A 17,949-nucleotide genomic window follows, 5' to 3' on the forward strand; every position below is an offset into this window, starting at 1 on the left:
ACACTGAAGAGGAAAGAAAGGACACTTCTGGGGGAAGTGGGGGAATTTTAGGGGGCAGTTGCCCAAGGCCATTATCTTAGGGTTCTCCAGGAAAAACAGAATCAAGGAGAACCAATTGTATTGGGTTGGCCCCAAAGTTCATTCAGATTTTTCCATAACATCTTACAGAAAAACCCTAATGAATTTTTTGAGCCAACTCAATATATGCACATCTCCTGTAGTGAGAGAGTGAGAAGGAGAGAGATTTAAGGAATTGGCTCCTGCAGTGTTGGGGGCTGGAGACCTGGGAAGAGCTGGTGTTGCATATCCAAAGGCTGTCTGAAGGCAGAACGCCCTCCTTCTCCCAGGACCTCAGTCTTTGGGATGAAGCCCACCCTCCTTATGGAAGGTAACCTGCTTTACTCAAAGTCTACAATTAACACTCATCACATCTAAAAAATAGCTTCATCAGGACTGGTGTTTCACCAAATATTTGGGCACCATGGCCTAGCCATTTCACAGCTTAGAGAAACTGAGGCTCAGGGTATCTGGCTGATGGATGGTGGGGCTACCTTCCCTGCCACACCGCGTCCAGTCCACCCTCTGAAGAGCACACTGTGCCCATTTCTTCAGCCCGAAAGAACCAGGATGAAGGGCTCAGAGGAGGCCCCAGTTTGCCAGAGGACCCTCTCAGTGCCCCAGCAGCCCTCTCCCAACACACATGCACAGACCCTTCTGGGAACGTCGGCCCAGGCGTGAGCACATTCACACATGACCCCAGATTTCTGAGACCTGTGAAAGTGAATAATCTGGATCTGACCTGGTCTCCTGGGGCTGATGCAAAGAGGTGGAGGGGGACGGGGGCCTGGTCTTGGCCGCCAGCACAGGTGGAAGGGAAGGGAAGGATGGGCTGGCCGCGGTGGGCGTGGCCACGCGTGAGAGGAGGAGCTTCAGAAGTCCCGCCCTTAGAGAAATTCATCTGCACGGTTGTGAAGGGCTGAATAACAGATGTGTATTTTCAGAACTTTCTACCCTCCCTAATGAAAAATCCCAAGCATTGCTGGGTGAGCAGGTAGACGTGAGATGAAAACCATCCTGTCCTGGACCTGTGTCCCACCTGCTCCTCCCGGGCCCTCCTGCAATCTAAGCTTCCCGAAGACAGAGGTCAGAGGCCACACTGCATCACTTCCTTGTTTCCACCCGCCAGTGGCTCCCCACCCATGAAAATAAAGGCAGACTCCTCTCCACGTCACTGACAGGGTGGATTCTTTTCCTGTTGCTGCTCTAACAAATCAACATAAATCCGGCCACTTAAAACAACACATTTATTATCTTACAGTCTGGTAGGTCAGAACTCCAACATGGGTCTTGCTGGGCTAAAATCAGGGTAAGATTCTTAGATTCCCTGGATAAGAACATAGATATCTTGGAGGGGGGAGCATTATTCTGCTTCCAATGTTGTGTGATCAAGCCCTGCCACCTCCAACAGTGCCCAGATCAGACACCTTCTGGGTTCCAATATTCAGACCTCTGTGTTTCTCCACACACCTTGTGCTGCATGTGAAGTCGCTTTAGTCTTGTCCAACTCCTTGCTACCCTATGGACTGTGGCCCCCCAGGCTCCTCTGTCCACGGAATTCTCCAGGCAAGAATACTGGAGTGGGTTGCCATTTCCTTCTCCAGGGGATCTTCTCCATTGACCCAGGGATCGAACCCAGGTCTCTTATGTTTCCGACACTGGCGGGCAGGTTCTTCACCGCTACCGCCACCTGGGGAGCCCTTAGCTTCCACAAACCTTAGCAAGTTCATTTCGACCGCAGGGCCTGTGCACTGGCCCTTTGCTCTGTCCAGAGTCTGGCCCTGGTCCTTGAAAGTCAGTCTTCCCACTTTCACTAGAAGCGCCCTTCTCGAAGAGCCCTTACCTGCCTACTGAGTGTGGGGCAGCCTCCTGGCCACCCTCCAGGACACACCCCATTTCCACTGTCTGCCGCTGGATATTTCCAGGTCTGTCTGGTTTTTCTCTGCATGCTTGGCGAGGCACGTACTGGGATCTGTTCTTTGAGTGTCATTCACGTTGTCCTTCCTATAGCCCCATGAGACAGGGATCTCAGAGGACTGCGCTGACTCACAGGAGGCAGGAACTTGCCCCAGGTCACTCAGCCAGGAGGAGTGGGAGCCGGAACACAGACAGGCTGCCTCCGCAGACCCAGGACATCACCTGGCAGGACAGGCTCTCCAGACATACTTGTTGAATGAGCACATTATCTTACTAGTTAGATTCCTGCTGGGAAGGTAAAACCTCTAATTACGCAGTTAGAGAAAGAGCTCCAAGCTGATACTGACAAGTCTGTATGTTTTCACATTACAGTGTAAATGACTGAAGGTGTCTGATGTTTTTCTGAAAGTAGTTTTGTGTTTTGTCTTTTTTTGCCTGCAGGTACTCGTGTGTTACAGGCTTCCCTAGTGACTCAGACGGTAAAGAATCCACCGGCAGTGCAGGAGACCCTGATCCCTGGGTCGGAAAGATCCCCTGGAGAAGGAAATGGCAACCCACTCCAGTATTCTTGCCTGGAAAATTCCACAGACAGAGGAGCTTGGGGGGCCACAGTCCACGGGGTCGCAAAGAGTCAGACATGACTGGGCAACTAAATGACAATTTTCTTTTAAATGAAAAAGTCTGTGATGTCCTTATTTTAAGTTTCAGGCAGTCCCAAAGAAGCAGGAAAAACTGGGTGGAGTCTTTGAAAGGACAAAGAAGGTCCTATCCACCCAGGGAGTCTGCCCTGTGGCCCCAGGGCTGCATAAGCCTGGGGAAAGTCTGTAGAAACCTGGCAGTCCCGCCATTGTCCCTGCTGATGAGGGGCATCATCCAGTCTCCGGTGCCACTCAGCAGACAGACACTCCTCCTGGGGCAGCTGACAAGGAGGCAGGTCAGGGTGGCCGTTTGTAAGGGGACTGGTGCCCCAGTGGCAGGGCGAGCGCTCCACAGGCACTGGCTGGTTCTGCCAAGAATCAAGGCAGGTGTCAAACAGGACCCGCCAGGGTGAGCAGGCCTAGGAGGGCATCAGTTCCTACCTGGAAGACTCCAGCCCAGCCCAAGGACCCAGTGCACTGTCTCCTTCCCCAGCTGGTCACCTCCAGTCCACACCTCAGCCTGCACTGACCAATGCCCCTGAGGGCTAGAAACTGCCCCAGCGGAGCAAAGGGATCTCCGCTCTTCACTGCGATCAGGGCAGTCCTTGACAGGACTGGGAAAGAGTCACACTCCTGAAGGTGCCGAGGAAAGATGGAGGCTGCTGGAGAAAGGGGAAATGCCAGGATGGCCTTCCGGTCACCCATCCTCACCCTGAGCCCACCCATTTGTCTAAACCCTGTGCCTGTGGGGAGTGAATCCCTGGATCAGTACTCATGAAGGTCTGCAGAATGGCAATCTCGCCCTCCCTGCAAGAGGCTCTTCTGGTCTTCCCATCCAGGGGGTCGTCATCTGTTTTCCCTTCTCCGGATACGGGCAGGTCTTGTGACTTGCTTTGGCCAGCAGAACACACTGGAAGCGATATACCAGTTCCAAGGCTGGCTCTGGATTAACCTTATTGTCTAGTTTCTGAATCTGATGTTTTGACATCTGGGGCTGTGTGACTTGGCACAGACTGTTCCTCAGCAGGGGGGTGGGGGGGGCGGCGTGGCTAGCAAATTCCTAGAGGCAGCAAACAACACAACACCCTCCTTGCCCGTGCCCAGCACACCTTAGGTGGCAAACCAACCAAAGCTGAGCCCATCCCCCTGATTATCTGGTCTGACACCTGTGAGACACTAACACCCCACCCTAGCCACGCCCCCCCAACAACCCCAGGGTCCATCAACTAGGAACAGCCCTATACTGCCATCTCACTCACATTATTCCAACTAGCCAGTCCTAACTCTAGTGTTCTTACCCTGTCTCAAGACCCCCAGTACAGGCTTTCCCAAAGTTTCCATCCCTGTCTCTGCCTGATGTTTTCTCTGTGACCCTCTTCTCTCGAGAACTCTAAGTGTTAATAACATGCTATCTTTTCCCCGGCACTGTCTCCTGATCTGTTGGCCCCACCCCGCCTGACTGAAACCGAAATGTTAGCTCCATGGCAGACCAGCGTCTCAAGAAGTCTGGTGCATCCTGCTGGCCTTAGCCCTCAGCCGCTTTCCAAAGTGCAGAAAGCCCAGGCCAGCCTGCTGGAGGATGGGGGACTCCATGGAGCAGAGGCACCCTGGACCACCCAGCCCTGGCTAACCCAGCAGCTGTCCACAGACCAAGAGGAGCCCAGGCCTAGAGAGTGGAGCCTGGAGCCCGTGAGCAGAACAGCTGAGCTGAGTCCTGCTCAAACTGGTGACTTGAGCAGCCAGTTCCAGACCCAGAGCAGCCGGATCAGAACCAAATGCAGGATCTTTGTCTGTTTAGTTCTTGGTGAATGGGCCGTGAAAGTGAAAGTGTCAATCACCTAGTCGTGTCTGACTCTTTGCAACTCCACAGACTGTAGCCCACCATGCTCCTCCATCCATGGGATTTCCCAGGTGAGAATATTGGAGTGAGCAACCATGCCCTTCTTCAGTTGGATCTTTCTGACCCAGGAATCGAACCCGGGTCTCCCACATATCAATCACATGATTTTTTACCATGCGAGCCACCAGGGAAGCCCATGGACCGTGGCAGGCATCAAATATGTGTTTTATGAAATAACTCATTTTCGATTTGAATGATTCACACATCCCAGTAGCTGTGGTTCATCTCCACGTATCCTTCTAAAACAGATCAGTCGCTCAGTTGTGTCTGACTCTTTGTGACCCCATGGACTGTAGCCCGCCAGGCTCCTCTGTCCATGGGATTCTCCAGGCATGAATACTGGAGGGGGTTGCCATTTCCTCCTCCAGGGGATCTTCCAGACCCAGGGATCGAACCCAAGTCTCTTGCCTCTCCTGCATTTGTCACTCAGATTCTTTACCACTAGCACCACCGGGGAAGCCCTCTAATACAAGGACTGGTTATAAAACTGTGCAGCAGGGTTGGCAAATACTCCTGGTGCTACGAGCATGGCAGATACCTCTCTAATCAAGCATGGTGTTCTTTCACAGTGAGCTCCGAAATGAACAACAATCCATCCCGACCAAGGCTCCAGGCCGCCCCAGGTTATCTGTCTAAATAGGCAACAGAATTGAAATTGATAAACTGACCACAACTGAGACAGACTGGGACCTGGGACCCTGCAGCGCTGGAAACAACTCTCCTTGAGTAGGGAAATACAAAGAAGCTGTATGAGACTAAAAATAACTGCGTGCATGCACAGCTGGGGCAAATTCTGGGTACAGAGACCAAAAGGCCCGACTGCCACTTTTGAGGAGCCTGGAGCAAAAGCAGGGTACTGTGCATGCCGTCTGCACTCCACACCACCAGAGGGGTGGGCAGAGCACCTAAGCCACCGTCCCACCTGACCCCTGGCCACACTCCTACCTACACCCCCGTATAAGGAACAAGCTTCCCCATTCCCCTGGGGAGCGAGTGAGCAAGGGAACTTGTCACTTGTTCTTGATCCCACCTGCTGCAGCAGGGCCCCACAAAGCCTTGTCTGGCCTTGTCTGGGCTCTAGTCAATTTCTGTTGATTGGGGAAGGCCAAGAACGCTGCTTGATAACAACACTACCCCAGGATGGAACATGTTCAAATTCCCATGTTTCCACCCTTCTGCATCTAATTCGGGGAGTAGGCACGGAACCCGCGCCGCCTTCTTTCCCTCTGCCTCCGTCAGTGGGGTTCGGTGGGTGGGGGCATCTTTCCTCCCTCTCGCTGCTCCCTCAGGCTCTGATCCTAATACAAGGATTCAGTTGCTACTGTCTCAGGTGCATCAGGCTCCCTGTCTACAGCATGAGGATAATGGTGCTACCATTGTCTGCTTTAAAGTTTCAAAGAAGGACAAGCGTAACGTCTACAGTACGAAAGTGACTTGGGAAAGACAAGGAGAGTGAATTAAATCATCATTTTCCTGACAATGTGTTCAAAAAAACAAGGGAAGAAGCCAAGAAAGAGGAAGGCATATGATCCAGAAAACGTAAACTCCAGTCCAGGCCAAAGTCCCTGGGTAGCCGCAGGGCTATGAGCCCAGAGAAGGTTCAGCAAAACTGGAATCCAGGGGCAAGGAGCCCGGCAGAATAGGGACCAGGCAAGAGGTTTTTGGAAACTACTGTGCTCATGTAGAGGACGGATGGGGCAAAGGAGAAAAACTTTGAGGAAAACCAAAAAGTTACACAAGAAAGAAAATTAATCATGGTAGGTTACTTGGCTCTGTAGCAAACAATGGAACAAAGTACTCATCTGTCATCACAGGAGATCAATTACTTAGAAATGTGGAATAATTTCCAGGGCATTTGAAAACAGTTGCCTCAAGAGAAAGAGAGAGAGGACTATGGGACCATTTCTTGAAAGCCACAAACTACCAAAAATCCCCTCCCAAGAAAAAAAAAAGCTACCTGAAGGAGTTTTGTACCTGTCAAAGAAACTGAATCCATAGTTAAGAATCTTCCAGAAAAGAAATCTCCAAGCCCACATGGTTTCATTGATCAATTCTATCAAACACTGCAAGAGGAACTGACACCACCTCTACATAGTCTCTTCCGGAAAACAGAAAGAAGGGGACAACTCACAGTTCATTTTAGGAAGCCAGTGTTATGGTAACGCACCCAGGCAAAGACAGGAAAAGAAATACACAGACGAGGGGTCAGCAAATTGTCTGTAGAAACACGGCCAGAGAGTCAAATTTTCCAACTTTGCAGCCCATAGTCTCTGTTGCAACTACTCACCTGTACAGTTGTAGTACAAAAAGCAGTGATGCTGACGTGTAAGGGAATCAGCATGGCCAGATTTGAGCCCCAGTGGGCTGGATATGTTTCATGGGCTATAGTTTGCTGACCCCTGCTATATATCATATCCCTCATCAACAAGATACAAGAATTCTCACAAAACATTAGCGAGCAGAATCCAGAAATATATACGGTGTATAAGATGACATGATTCAATTAGGGTTTATCTGGGAGTGCAAGGCTGGTTTCAAAATTAGAAAATCACATGACATTGTAAATCAATTATACTACAATTAAAGTTTTTAATTCAATTTAAAAAAGTCAATCAATGTTATCCACTTTAATAACAGACTGAAGAATAACCACAAGATCATATCAGTTGAGGGAGACAAAGCATGTGATAAGATTTAGCATCCATTTATAATAAAACATGCTGTGATGATGCTATAATATCACAATAATAAAAGATGATGCTGTGAAAGTGCTGCACTCAATATGCCAGCAAATTTGGAAAACTCAGCACTGGCCACAGGACTGGAAAAGGTCAGTTTTCATTCCAATCCCAAAGAAAGGCAATGCCAAAGAATGCTCAAACTACTGCACAATTGCACTCATCTCATATGCTAGCAAAAACAATACGTGAACCATGGACTTCCAGATGATCAAGCTGGATTTAGAAAAGGCAGAGGAGCCAAAGATCAAATTGCCAACATCCATTCGATTATCAAAAAAGCAAAAGAGTTCCAGAAAAATATCTACTTCTGCTTTATTGACTATGCCAAAGCCTTTGACTGTGTGGATCACAACAAACTGGAAATTCTTAAAAGAGATGGGAATACCAGACCACCTGACCTGCCTCCTGAGAAATCTGTGTGCAGGTCAAGAAGCAACAGTTAGAACTGGACATGGAACAACAGACTGGTTCCAAATCAGAAAAGGAGTACATCAAGGCTGTATATTGTCACCCTGCTTATTTAATTTTATGCAGAGTACATCATGCAAAATGCTGGGCTGGGTAAAGCACAAGCTGGAATAAAGATTACCGGGAGCAATATCAATAACCTCAGATATGCAGATGACACCATCCTTATGGCAGAAAGCGAAGAACTAAAGAGCCTCTTGATGAAATTGAAAGAGGAGAGTGAAAAAGTTGGCTTAAAGCTCAATGTTCAGAAAGATCATGGCATCCGGTTCCATCGCTTCATGGTAAATAGACGGGGAAACAATGGAAACAGTGTCAGACTTTTATTTTTTTGGGCTCCAAAATCACTGCAGATGGTGACCGCAGCCATAAAATTAAAAGACACTTGCTCCTTGGAAGAAAAGCTATGACCAACCTAGACAGCATATTAAAAAGCAGACACATTACTTTGCCAACAAAAGTCTGTCTAGTCAAAGCTATGGTTTTTTCAGTAGTCATGTACAGATGGACCACAAAGAAAGCTGAGCACTGAAGAATTGATGCTTTTGAACTGTGGTGTTGGAGAAGACTCTTGAGAGTCTCTTGGACTGCAAGGAGTTCTAATCAGTCTATCTTAAAGGAAATCAGTCCTGAATATTCATTGGAAGGACTGATGCTGAAGCTGAATCTCCAATACTTTGGCCACCTGATGTGAAGAACTGACTCATTTGAAAAGACCCTGATGCTGGGAAAGATTGAAGGCAGGAGGAAAAGGGGACATGAGATGGTTAGATGGCATCACCAACTCAATGGACATGAGTTTGAGTAAGCTCTGGGAATTGGTGATGAACAGGGAAGCCTGGTGTGCTGCAGTCCATGGGGTTGCAAGGAATCGGACATGACTGAGCTACTGAACTGAACTGAACTATAATAAAAACTCTATTAAGCTATGGCTAGAAAACCTTAACCTGACAAATGGCTTCTACAAAGACCTACAGCCTAGCATCCCACTTAACATTAAAAAACTAAATGCAGGACATTCCTGGCGGTCCAGTGGCTAAGACATTCCACTCCAAAGGTAGGGGGCCTGGGTTCCATCCCTTATCAGGAAACTAGAGCCCACATGTTGCAACTGAGACCCAGTGCAGCCAAATAAACAAATAAAATAAATATTTTAAAAACAGACAAAAAAGCTGAACGCATCCTTCCCACAGCAAGGATGTCCGCTGTTACTCAACACAGTATTAGAAGTTTAATAAGTGTAATCAGGCTAAACAAATAAATAAATGGCACAGGTATAAAAAAGGGAGAAATAAAATTGCCCCTGTTGGACTGGGAAGAAGGCTGAGCGCCGAAGAATTGATGCTTTTGAACTGTGGTGTTGGAGAAGACTCTTGAGAGTCCCTTGGACTGCAAGGAGATCCAACCAGTCCATTCTGAAGGAGATCAGCCCTGGGATTTCTTTGGAAGGAATGATGCTGAAGCTGAAACTCCAGTACTTTGGCCACCTCATGCGAAGAGTTGACTCATTGGAAAAGACTCTGATGCTGGGAGGGATTGGGGGCAGGAGGAGAAGGGGACGACAGAGGATGAGATGGCTGGATGGCATCACGGACTCGATGGCCGTGAGTCTGAGTGAACTCCGGGAGTTGGTGATGGACAGCGAGGCCTGGCGTGCTGCGATTCATGGGGTCGCAAAGAGTCGGACCCGACTGAGCGCCTGAACTGACTGACTGACTGACAGATAACCTGATTGTTTATGTAAAAAATCTGAGGGAATCTACAAAAAGAAATCCCTATAGCTAATAAGTGAGTTCCACAAAGTCATAGGATACCGTGTCAACATAGAAAAGCCCACTGAATTTCCGTAGTCTAGGAATACAGCATTGGAAATGAAAAAATCTTAAAACTAATACTACTTAAAATAGCTCCAAAGATGAAATACTTAGATTTTAAATCTCACAAAGCATATTCACATTGAAAATTTTAAAATACTGATGAAAAAAATCAAGGAAGATCCAAATAAATGGAAAGACATGTAATTTTCATGTCATTGGAAAACCAGTATTAAAATGCCACATATGTACATGTGTATGTTCTTAGTCATATCCAACTCTTTGAGACCCCAGGGACGGTAGCCCACCAGGCTCCATTGGATGCTCCAGGCAAGAATACTGGAGTGGGTTGCCATGCCCTCCTCCAGGGGATCTTCCAGACCCAGGGATCGAACCCACACGTCTTACATCTCCTGCATTCACAGGCAGGTTCTTTACCTCCTGGGAAGCCCCTTCAATTGAGAATTGCCTTTAAAAACATGTATCTTAACATAAACTTCACACTTTATATAAAAATTAACTCAAAACAGATCACAGATCAAAATGTAAAGAAGCAAAACTATAAAAATTTTAGAAAAAAAAACATACGAGAAAACTTTAATGATCCAAAGTCAGAGAGTTCTTAGACTTAAAACCAAAAGCAAAATCTATAAAAATAAAAAATTAATCAGTTGGACTTCATTAACATCTGGAAAAGACACTGTTGAGACAAGATGCAGTGAATGAAATAATGCCATTTGTAGCAACATGGATGGATCTAGAGATTTTCATCCTAAATGAAGTCAGAGAAATACCATATGATATTACTTACATGTACAATCTAAAAATAATAATGATACAAATGAATTTATTTACAAAACAGAAACAAACTCAAAGACTTAGAAAACAAATGTATGGTTAGTAAAGGGGAAAGTGAGGGGAGAGGGATAAAGCAGAAGCTTGGGATTAACATACACATACTATTCCATATAAAATAGATAGCCAACAAGGACCTACTGTAGAGCATGGAGAACTACACTCAATACTCTGTTATAATCCATATGGGAAAAGAATCTGAAAAAGAACAGATAGAGGAACATGTATAATTAAATCACTTTGTTGTGTACCTGAGACTAACACAGCATTGTAAATCAACTATACTCTGATATAAAATTAAAAAATAAAAAAATAATTAATACAAATTTTAAAAGACAGGCTGCAGAAAATATTAGCAACTCACACACCTGAAAAAAGGATTTCTAATTAAAATATATAAAATATTAGAATACTTAAAACTTAACCATAAGAAAACAAACCACCCGTTTGGAAAACGGGCAGAGGGCCTGGAGAGACACTTCACCCAGTAGACTATCCAAATGTTAAATAAGCACATGAAGAGATGCCAATATTACCAATCATTAGCGAAATGGGCATTTAAACCAAAACAAGACATCATTCCATACCCATTAGAGTGACTTGGAGACAAATAAACAAACCTAATAATATTAAGTGCTGGTGAAGATGCAGGGTAACTAGGCTTTCTATGCATTGCTGGTAGGAATGTAAAATGATAAAGTGAAGTATCTCAGTCGTGTCCGACTCTTTGGGACCCCATGGACTGTAGCCTACCAGGTTCCACCATCCATAGGATTTTCCGGGCAAGAATACTGGAGTGGGTTGCCGTTTCCTTCTCCAGGAGATCACCCAGGGATTGAACCCGGGTCTCCCACATGGTAGGCATTGTAGGCAGACGCTTTACTGTCTGAGCCACCAGGGAAGATCCTGAAAATGATAAAACTGAATGGAATATAGCCTAGCTGCTTCTTACAAAGTTAAAGATACCAAATGACCCAGCAATCCCACTCTTAGATATTTACCCGAGAGAAATGAGTGTTTACATTCCACAAAAAGCTGTATGGGGAATATTTATAGCAGCTCTAGTCATAGTCACCGAAAACTGGAATTGACAGCATGGGAGTCATTAAGTTCAATGGCTGAGCTGACTGTGATATGTCCACACAGTGGAGCACCACCCAGCAATAGGAAGGAACTGTGCATTCCCAGAATGACATGGATACATTGCGCTAAGTTAAAGAAGTCAGAATCAAAGTCTATGTACTTTTTACTTCCATTTATATGACATTATGAAGATGAAAAACTATAATGATGAAGAACAGATCAGTGATGCCAGGGGCTGCAGTGGGCAGACATGTGCCTACATAGGGGCATCATGATGTTATTCTGGATTGGTGGAACCGTTCTGGCTCCTGACTGTGGTGGAGATGGCCAAGCATAGAGCATAGCTCTACAGTTAAAATCATGGAAATGTACACTAGAGACATTTTTTTCCCCAATAAACTCCAAAAAGCAATGTATCCAATGGGACTAGACAGTCAAAAGAATGAATCTCTAACAGTGCATTTTGGAACCCTGTGACAATTGATCACAAGGAGAGGTTTGGGAGAGGGGGAAATATTCTGAAATACTACAGCACCCGCATCCCACTGAGGAGGTTGAGGGCCACCATGGGGGAGAAGGGTGAGGCATGGGGCTTTGTTAAGTGCCCTTCCTTTCCTGTCTCCCCTGCAAGGCTGTCTTTCTTTCTAGGGTGAGACCACAGAGTGGGCAGCAGTGTTGGAAAAGGGCCTGCATTTATGGGATCCCCGCACTGCTCAACCTCCACTCCTTTCCCAGGACCACCGGTTCTCCAACAGCAGATCTCAAAAGTCTTTCAAAGTGACTCAGGACAGATGTGATGAAAAGCCAGACAGGGACTGGGGGTGAGATTCCCCAACCTACACAGGACTTTGGGCAAAGGACAGTTTCACTAGATTTTTTAAACTAACTTCCATGGAGAATCCCTTCTGCTCCCTTTCCCTCTCACCAAGCCCAGTGAGGCAGGTGCTTTTGCAGGTAAAGAAATCAAGGTTTAGAGGATAAGGAATTTGAGGAAGCCTGGACATGGCAGGGAAGGGATGGGACCCAGATCTTCCCCCAAGAACACAGCCTGAAAGAGCTTACTTCCCTATTTGAACAGCAGCTGCAAACATCTGAGAACTGCCCAGGGTCTCACTTTGTCCAGGTAACCTTGAGAGAGCAAGTAACAGCAGGACAGAGCCCCCCCAGCATCCTGTCTACCCTGCCCCCTCTGCTGGCCCGGGGTGGGGGCCCAACTAAGAGATGCACCTCCGTGTGCTCCTGGCTTCGCACTCTGGGCCTGAGGCTCTGTTTTGTAATCTGCAATGGGCAACCCTATTGTTCTGCTTGGTGGGTTCCTTGTGGGGACCTTCTGCGGCCTGGCACCTCACCCCCTTCCACACTAAGATGGACCAAGTTTGGTCTGAACTAAATTCTCCCTTCCTGCATCCCAAGGGCTTCTAAGTGGCCACCGATATGCCTGCTTGGTTCAGATATTCAGTTCATGGGTGAGAGTCTGTGGAGAAGGGCAAAGGCTTAGAGCCCAAAAACAGAGGTGAGGCTGTGTGACCCTGAGTAAGTCACAATCTCCCTGGGCCTCAGCTCCCTCGTCTGCAAAATGGGGGTGGTGACAGTTCCCAACTCACAAGGCTGCTCTGAGAATAAAGAGCATGGGAGATGCTTAGCAAAGAAACAGGCGTTCATCCGTCAGTCAGCAAGCTTTCCTTCCGAACGGGCAACCCACTCCAGGATTCTTGCCTGGGAAATCCCACTGATAGAGAAGCCTGGCAGGCTACAGTCCATGGGGTCGCAAAGAGTCACACAGGACTGAGCGACTGAACACACACGCGCACTGCCATTACTGTTATTACTGTGGATGGTATTGTCAGGGTAGCTGCCCCACAACTCATAGAACACGTGGTCACAGATGGAGGGGGTCTCAGGTTTTCAGAACCAGTCTGGTGATAGCTGGCTTGGAATTCAGCAGTCGAGTCTTACCTTTGAAAGAGCACTTTTAACTGAATTCTTTTTTCTTTTTCTACAGCACTGCTGCAGCATGTGGGACCTTAGCTCCCTGACCAGGGATCCAAATGGCTCCCCCTGCTTTGGACGTGAGGCGTCTCAACCACTGGACCATCAAGGAACTCCCTTTAATCTGCATTTTTATCTTAATTTTCATTTTATTTTAATTTTTATCTTAATTTTATCTTAATTATCAATCCTTGCTGCTTGATGTAAAAGTGAATCTGTTCAAGTACATAAATCCATCAGGATTCCAATAGCCACAAGTCAGGGAGAGAAAACCTAAGGGAAAGCTGCCTATAAGTTTGGGAAAGAAACTTAGTCCCAAATCTAAGGTCCCCCAGGCTCAGAGTGAAGCTGCTTCAGACACCTCCCCATCCACCCCTGCCTGGGAAGTGCTGTGGACTGCCAAGAAAGTTGGTGGTGGGAGCCACACGCTTAAATTGGCTATTATGATGTTAGTTGCTCAGTCCTGTCAGACTCTTTGCGATCCCATGGATTGTAGCCCACCAGGCTCCTCTGTCCATGGGATACTCCAGGCAAGAATACTGGAGCGGAGGGTTGCCATGCCCTCCTCCAGGGGATCTTCCCCACCCAGGGATAGAGCCTGGGGCTCCCACATAGAAGAAGGCAGATTCTTCACCATCTGAGCCACCAGGGCTATATCACCAGTACAAAATGTTTTTGGTGTTAAAAGAAAAAAAAAAAGTTTTGTTTTGTTTTGTTTTGTTTTTTAAAGTTGGTGGGAAGAAGGATATTTCGGTTAGAAATTTAAGTGTTGGAAGTTGGAGGCAGGGGACATCCTCTATTCTAATCCGGTGAGCGGGGAGCTCTTCTGGAGACCCGAGGAGGACCAACGTCTCATGAGATCTTCTCAGGCAGAGCCTTCTCTCTGTCTGTCTCTGTCTCTCTCTCCCTCAGCGGACCGAGGCTTTCGCACCAACTGCTCAGACCAGCCCGGGTCCTCCCAGACGCCTGGCCCGCGATGCATCCGATGACAGATGCGGGAACGGAACCCCAGTCCCAGCCTGGCTCCAAGCCCCCGGCCCGAGCATTCCGGTGGAATGTGGCGAGCCAAGGTCCTTCGGCCTCGGCGTGGCCTCCCCTGCAAGTAGAATCAGGGAACTGGCGGGAGGGACACTGACCTGGGAAGCCCGCGATTCGGGGCAGGCGAGGAAGAGCAGCAGAAGGAAGAGCGCCCGGGGACACTTGGGCACCATCTTTGCCAACCGGAACCTTTCCGCTTGGGAAGGGGAGATAACTTGGTCTGCTGCCCCCGCCGAGGCTGTCCCAACCGATGCCGCGGCCGCCCCTGCGGGGAACCGGGCTCCGCTCGGTCCGGATCGGCTCGGGTAGGGAGGAAAGCGGGAGCCCGGGAGCGCAGCTCGGCCCGCCGCGCTCGGGAGGCGCAGTCCCGGATCCAGGTGCGCCGCGCGCGGACCTGGAGCTCCCGCGGCCACCAGCGTCCGCTGCCGCCTGCACGAGACAGTCCCGGCGAGGCGGGGAGGCGCCGGCCCCTTGGCCAAAGCCGAGGAGGAGGGGCTGCCCGGCCAGGAATGCGCCTGGGAGCGCGCCCAACCCGCGCGGCTCCCGGAGGAGGCCCGGCGCGACGCAGAGGACGAGCGCCGGCATCCCGAGCGCCCTCGCGGGGGAGGCGGCCGAGGCGGCGCACACGTGCGTGCGGAGCCCTGGAGCCCATCCCAGCGCCGGGTCGCTCCTGACCCGCCCCTTTCCAGCCCGGGGACACTGAGGCTGACCTCATCCAGCGGCAAGCGAGATTCAAATCCAGGTCTGTCCCACTTCAGAGAGCGCGCGCGCGCGGACGTTTTCCTCCCCGGCACTCGGAAGTCAGGACTAGTGTGGGCGCGTGATGGACTTAATGAACTCAGACCGAGTTCTCCACCCGAGAACTGCTATCGGAGTACAAGAACACTCAAGCACAGTGACTCAGAATCAGCAGCCCTCCTCATCTGCTGCCCTCCACTCCCCAGTGGAAGGAGAAACAGTTTGAACTGGGAGGCAGGGGAACACTGGATGCTTTGCTGAGGTTGGGTGGGACACGCCGCTGGGAAGCACAGACATTAGCAGTCTGAGTCCCCCTGCATCCAGGGACTGTGGGAGGATCCAGATGGCCTCAGCTCCAAGCTCCTGGAAAACACTGTTTAAGTTCTTACTGGAAGAATGTTTCAGAAGGCAACACTGCAGATGTAATGGTGCACACCAAGTCTGGCCAAACCTCAAATCTATTTTTTCTGTTTCCAAATTTCATTTAGCAGAGCCCATTCAGAGCTCAAAGGCTACGTAGCCTTAGAGCCGAACTGTTTTCTTTTGGAAGGCGGAGGGGGAAATTGGGGAAAACGAGGGGCCTGCTGCAGCCTGGCCACCTGGGCAGACACTACCCAGGAAGTCCGGCGGGGCTGCCCCGCCACCTTCCCGCCGGGGAAGGAGAGCGCGCCTGTGAACTGTTACCTGCGCTCCTGGGGAGGCGGCTTGAAGGACACGGGACAACACACTGCTCCTCCCTGTCCAGGTGGAGGGGGCCAAGGAGCCCGGGCGGAACCCACAGCCTGTGCAAATCGGGGTATTTCTGCCTCCAGCGCTCATGTTTGCTGTCTTTGCCAAAGCCCAGTGTCCCCATCTTTGTATTCTCCCCTCCTCCACCTCTAGAGAAGAATTTCTTCTGGTCAATGAGGCTGTGTTTATTTTGTATTTTATCCCACCTGATGTTTACATGGCAACTGCCACCCCCAAAACCAAGGCTTCTCGGCCCTGAGCCTGCTTGTGCTGGAGCCATTAGTGCCTGAGAACTTCCTCCTGCCGCGCCCTCTGAATGGATGCACAGACCTGAAGACACTCCTGAGTTCACCAATGAAAAAATGAAAGCTGGGAGTGGCTGAGTGACTGGTCTATGGTTTGCAGACTCAAGGGTCTTCAGAGCAGGGCTATTTCCAGCACAGGCTACCTTCAACCTTCATCCCACATCTTAAATACTTAAATATTCAGTCATAGGATTTCAGAAATTTTGTTTACAGAAACAGAGTTTTTCCTGGTTTCTGGCTTCCTTCATCCCTTTCTCTCTCACTTTTTCTCCCTTGCTCCCCACTTCTCTTTCTCTTCCTCCACCTCCTTTTCCTCTTCTCATTCCCCTTCTTCTTCTCCTTCTTTTTCTTCCTCTACTTCTTTACTTCTCAAGCATTCCTAAGTTTCAACACAGATTTTTTTTCCTACTTACCAATTTGTTTCCCTTGTCCTACGGCTGGCTTCTCTCCCATGCTCTAGCGTCCAGTCTGAATGACCCTGCTAAGGTCCAACCGCCCCCTCGGTACCGCCCCTGGTCTGTCTGCAAGAGCCCGTGACCTGTGGTCATCGAGACAGGCCCTCCGCAACCCATACCCGCCAAGGCTACCAAGAGCAAACAGCCTGTGAAAATAAGCCACGGGCTACTCCGGGTTCCACAAACTAACCTTTGCCTGAATTGACTCTGATGGTCCTGCATGGGGACGACATAAGAAGGAACCAACATTTCTTGAGCACCTGCTGTATGCCAGATCCTCTATTAAGCTTTTCATGAATATTCTAGTTTATCCCCTCACAACCCAGCAAAATGGGTCCTATTATTTCCGTTTTGCAGATGGGGAAACTGAGGCTTAGCATGCTTAGTTGCCCAAGATCAAACATCAGGTTAGTAATCGGGAGAAACAGGATTTACGCTTGAATGTGTCTGGTCCCAAGGAGTACGCTTTCTGCTGCAGTTGAAACTAAACACAAGAATTTGCTCATTATTCTTGTTGGCCAGTGTTTGATATTTTCAAAGGCAAGTATATAAAAATTAGCTTTAGGGGTAATTTTTCAGGGAAAGATTACATTTCACTGCAAAGATTACACCTATGCAAGTTAGGCCTATTTACAATAACCTCCAAGGAATTGTTGAAATTAATCACTGGGCCTATTCGTACTTAATATTGTTCAAAACAGGACAGTTCTGCCAGGTGACACTCAATTTGCCCCTCCGGATGCTTTCTGCCCTGGAGGGCAACCTGAAGGGATGGCATCAACACCCCTGCGTGCTCTCCGTCCTCTGGTTGTATTTGGAGGCTGGGAATGCACAGTGGGAGATCAGATGGAGAAGGGTGAGGCCCTGAGGCTGAGTCAAGCTGGCTGTGTCCCTTGACAGAAAATCACTGCTCTTTACAAGGCAATCTCTTCTCCATCCCTCTCTTCCCTTGGGATTCCCACAGCCCCTCCCCCTGTCCGGGCCAAGGGATACCAACAGCGCCTCCATCAGTGGCCCTGGGATAGGGCAGTCCTCTGGTTGGCATTTGTACTTCCTGTCCACATCCTGTAAATAAATCGTCCACAAATTATCCTCATGTGAGCAAGCCATTTCTTGGCTTTTGGCTGATAGAGTGACCACTGTCAATAAGTTGAAAATATTTTTTCCCTCCAGCTTGTAGCTCTAACAGGAAATGAGGTGAATAGACACACGATGGAGCTTG

At 48.7% G+C, this 17,949-nt stretch overlaps 1 protein-coding gene across 1 annotated transcript in view; it reads right to left on the bottom strand.

Moving 5' to 3' along the window:
• Nucleotides 1-15,053, bottom strand: part of FBLN7 (fibulin 7) — a 57,165-nt gene extending 42,112 nt beyond the window's left edge. Inside the window, exon 1 of the mRNA XM_019969602.2 lies at nucleotides 14,599-15,053. Within this exon, the coding sequence (XP_019825161.2) occupies nucleotides 14,599-14,673 (75 nt within the window). The 5' untranslated portion in view covers nucleotides 14,674-15,053. The remainder of the gene's footprint in view (nucleotides 1-14,598) is intronic.
• Between the last annotated feature and the right edge of the window lie 2,896 nt (nucleotides 15,054-17,949).

The sequence above is a fragment of the Bos indicus genome, chromosome 11 (genome assembly GCF_029378745.1).
Source record: "Bos indicus isolate NIAB-ARS_2022 breed Sahiwal x Tharparkar chromosome 11, NIAB-ARS_B.indTharparkar_mat_pri_1.0, whole genome shotgun sequence".
Classification (NCBI taxonomy): Eukaryota; Metazoa; Chordata; class Mammalia; order Artiodactyla; family Bovidae; genus Bos; species Bos indicus.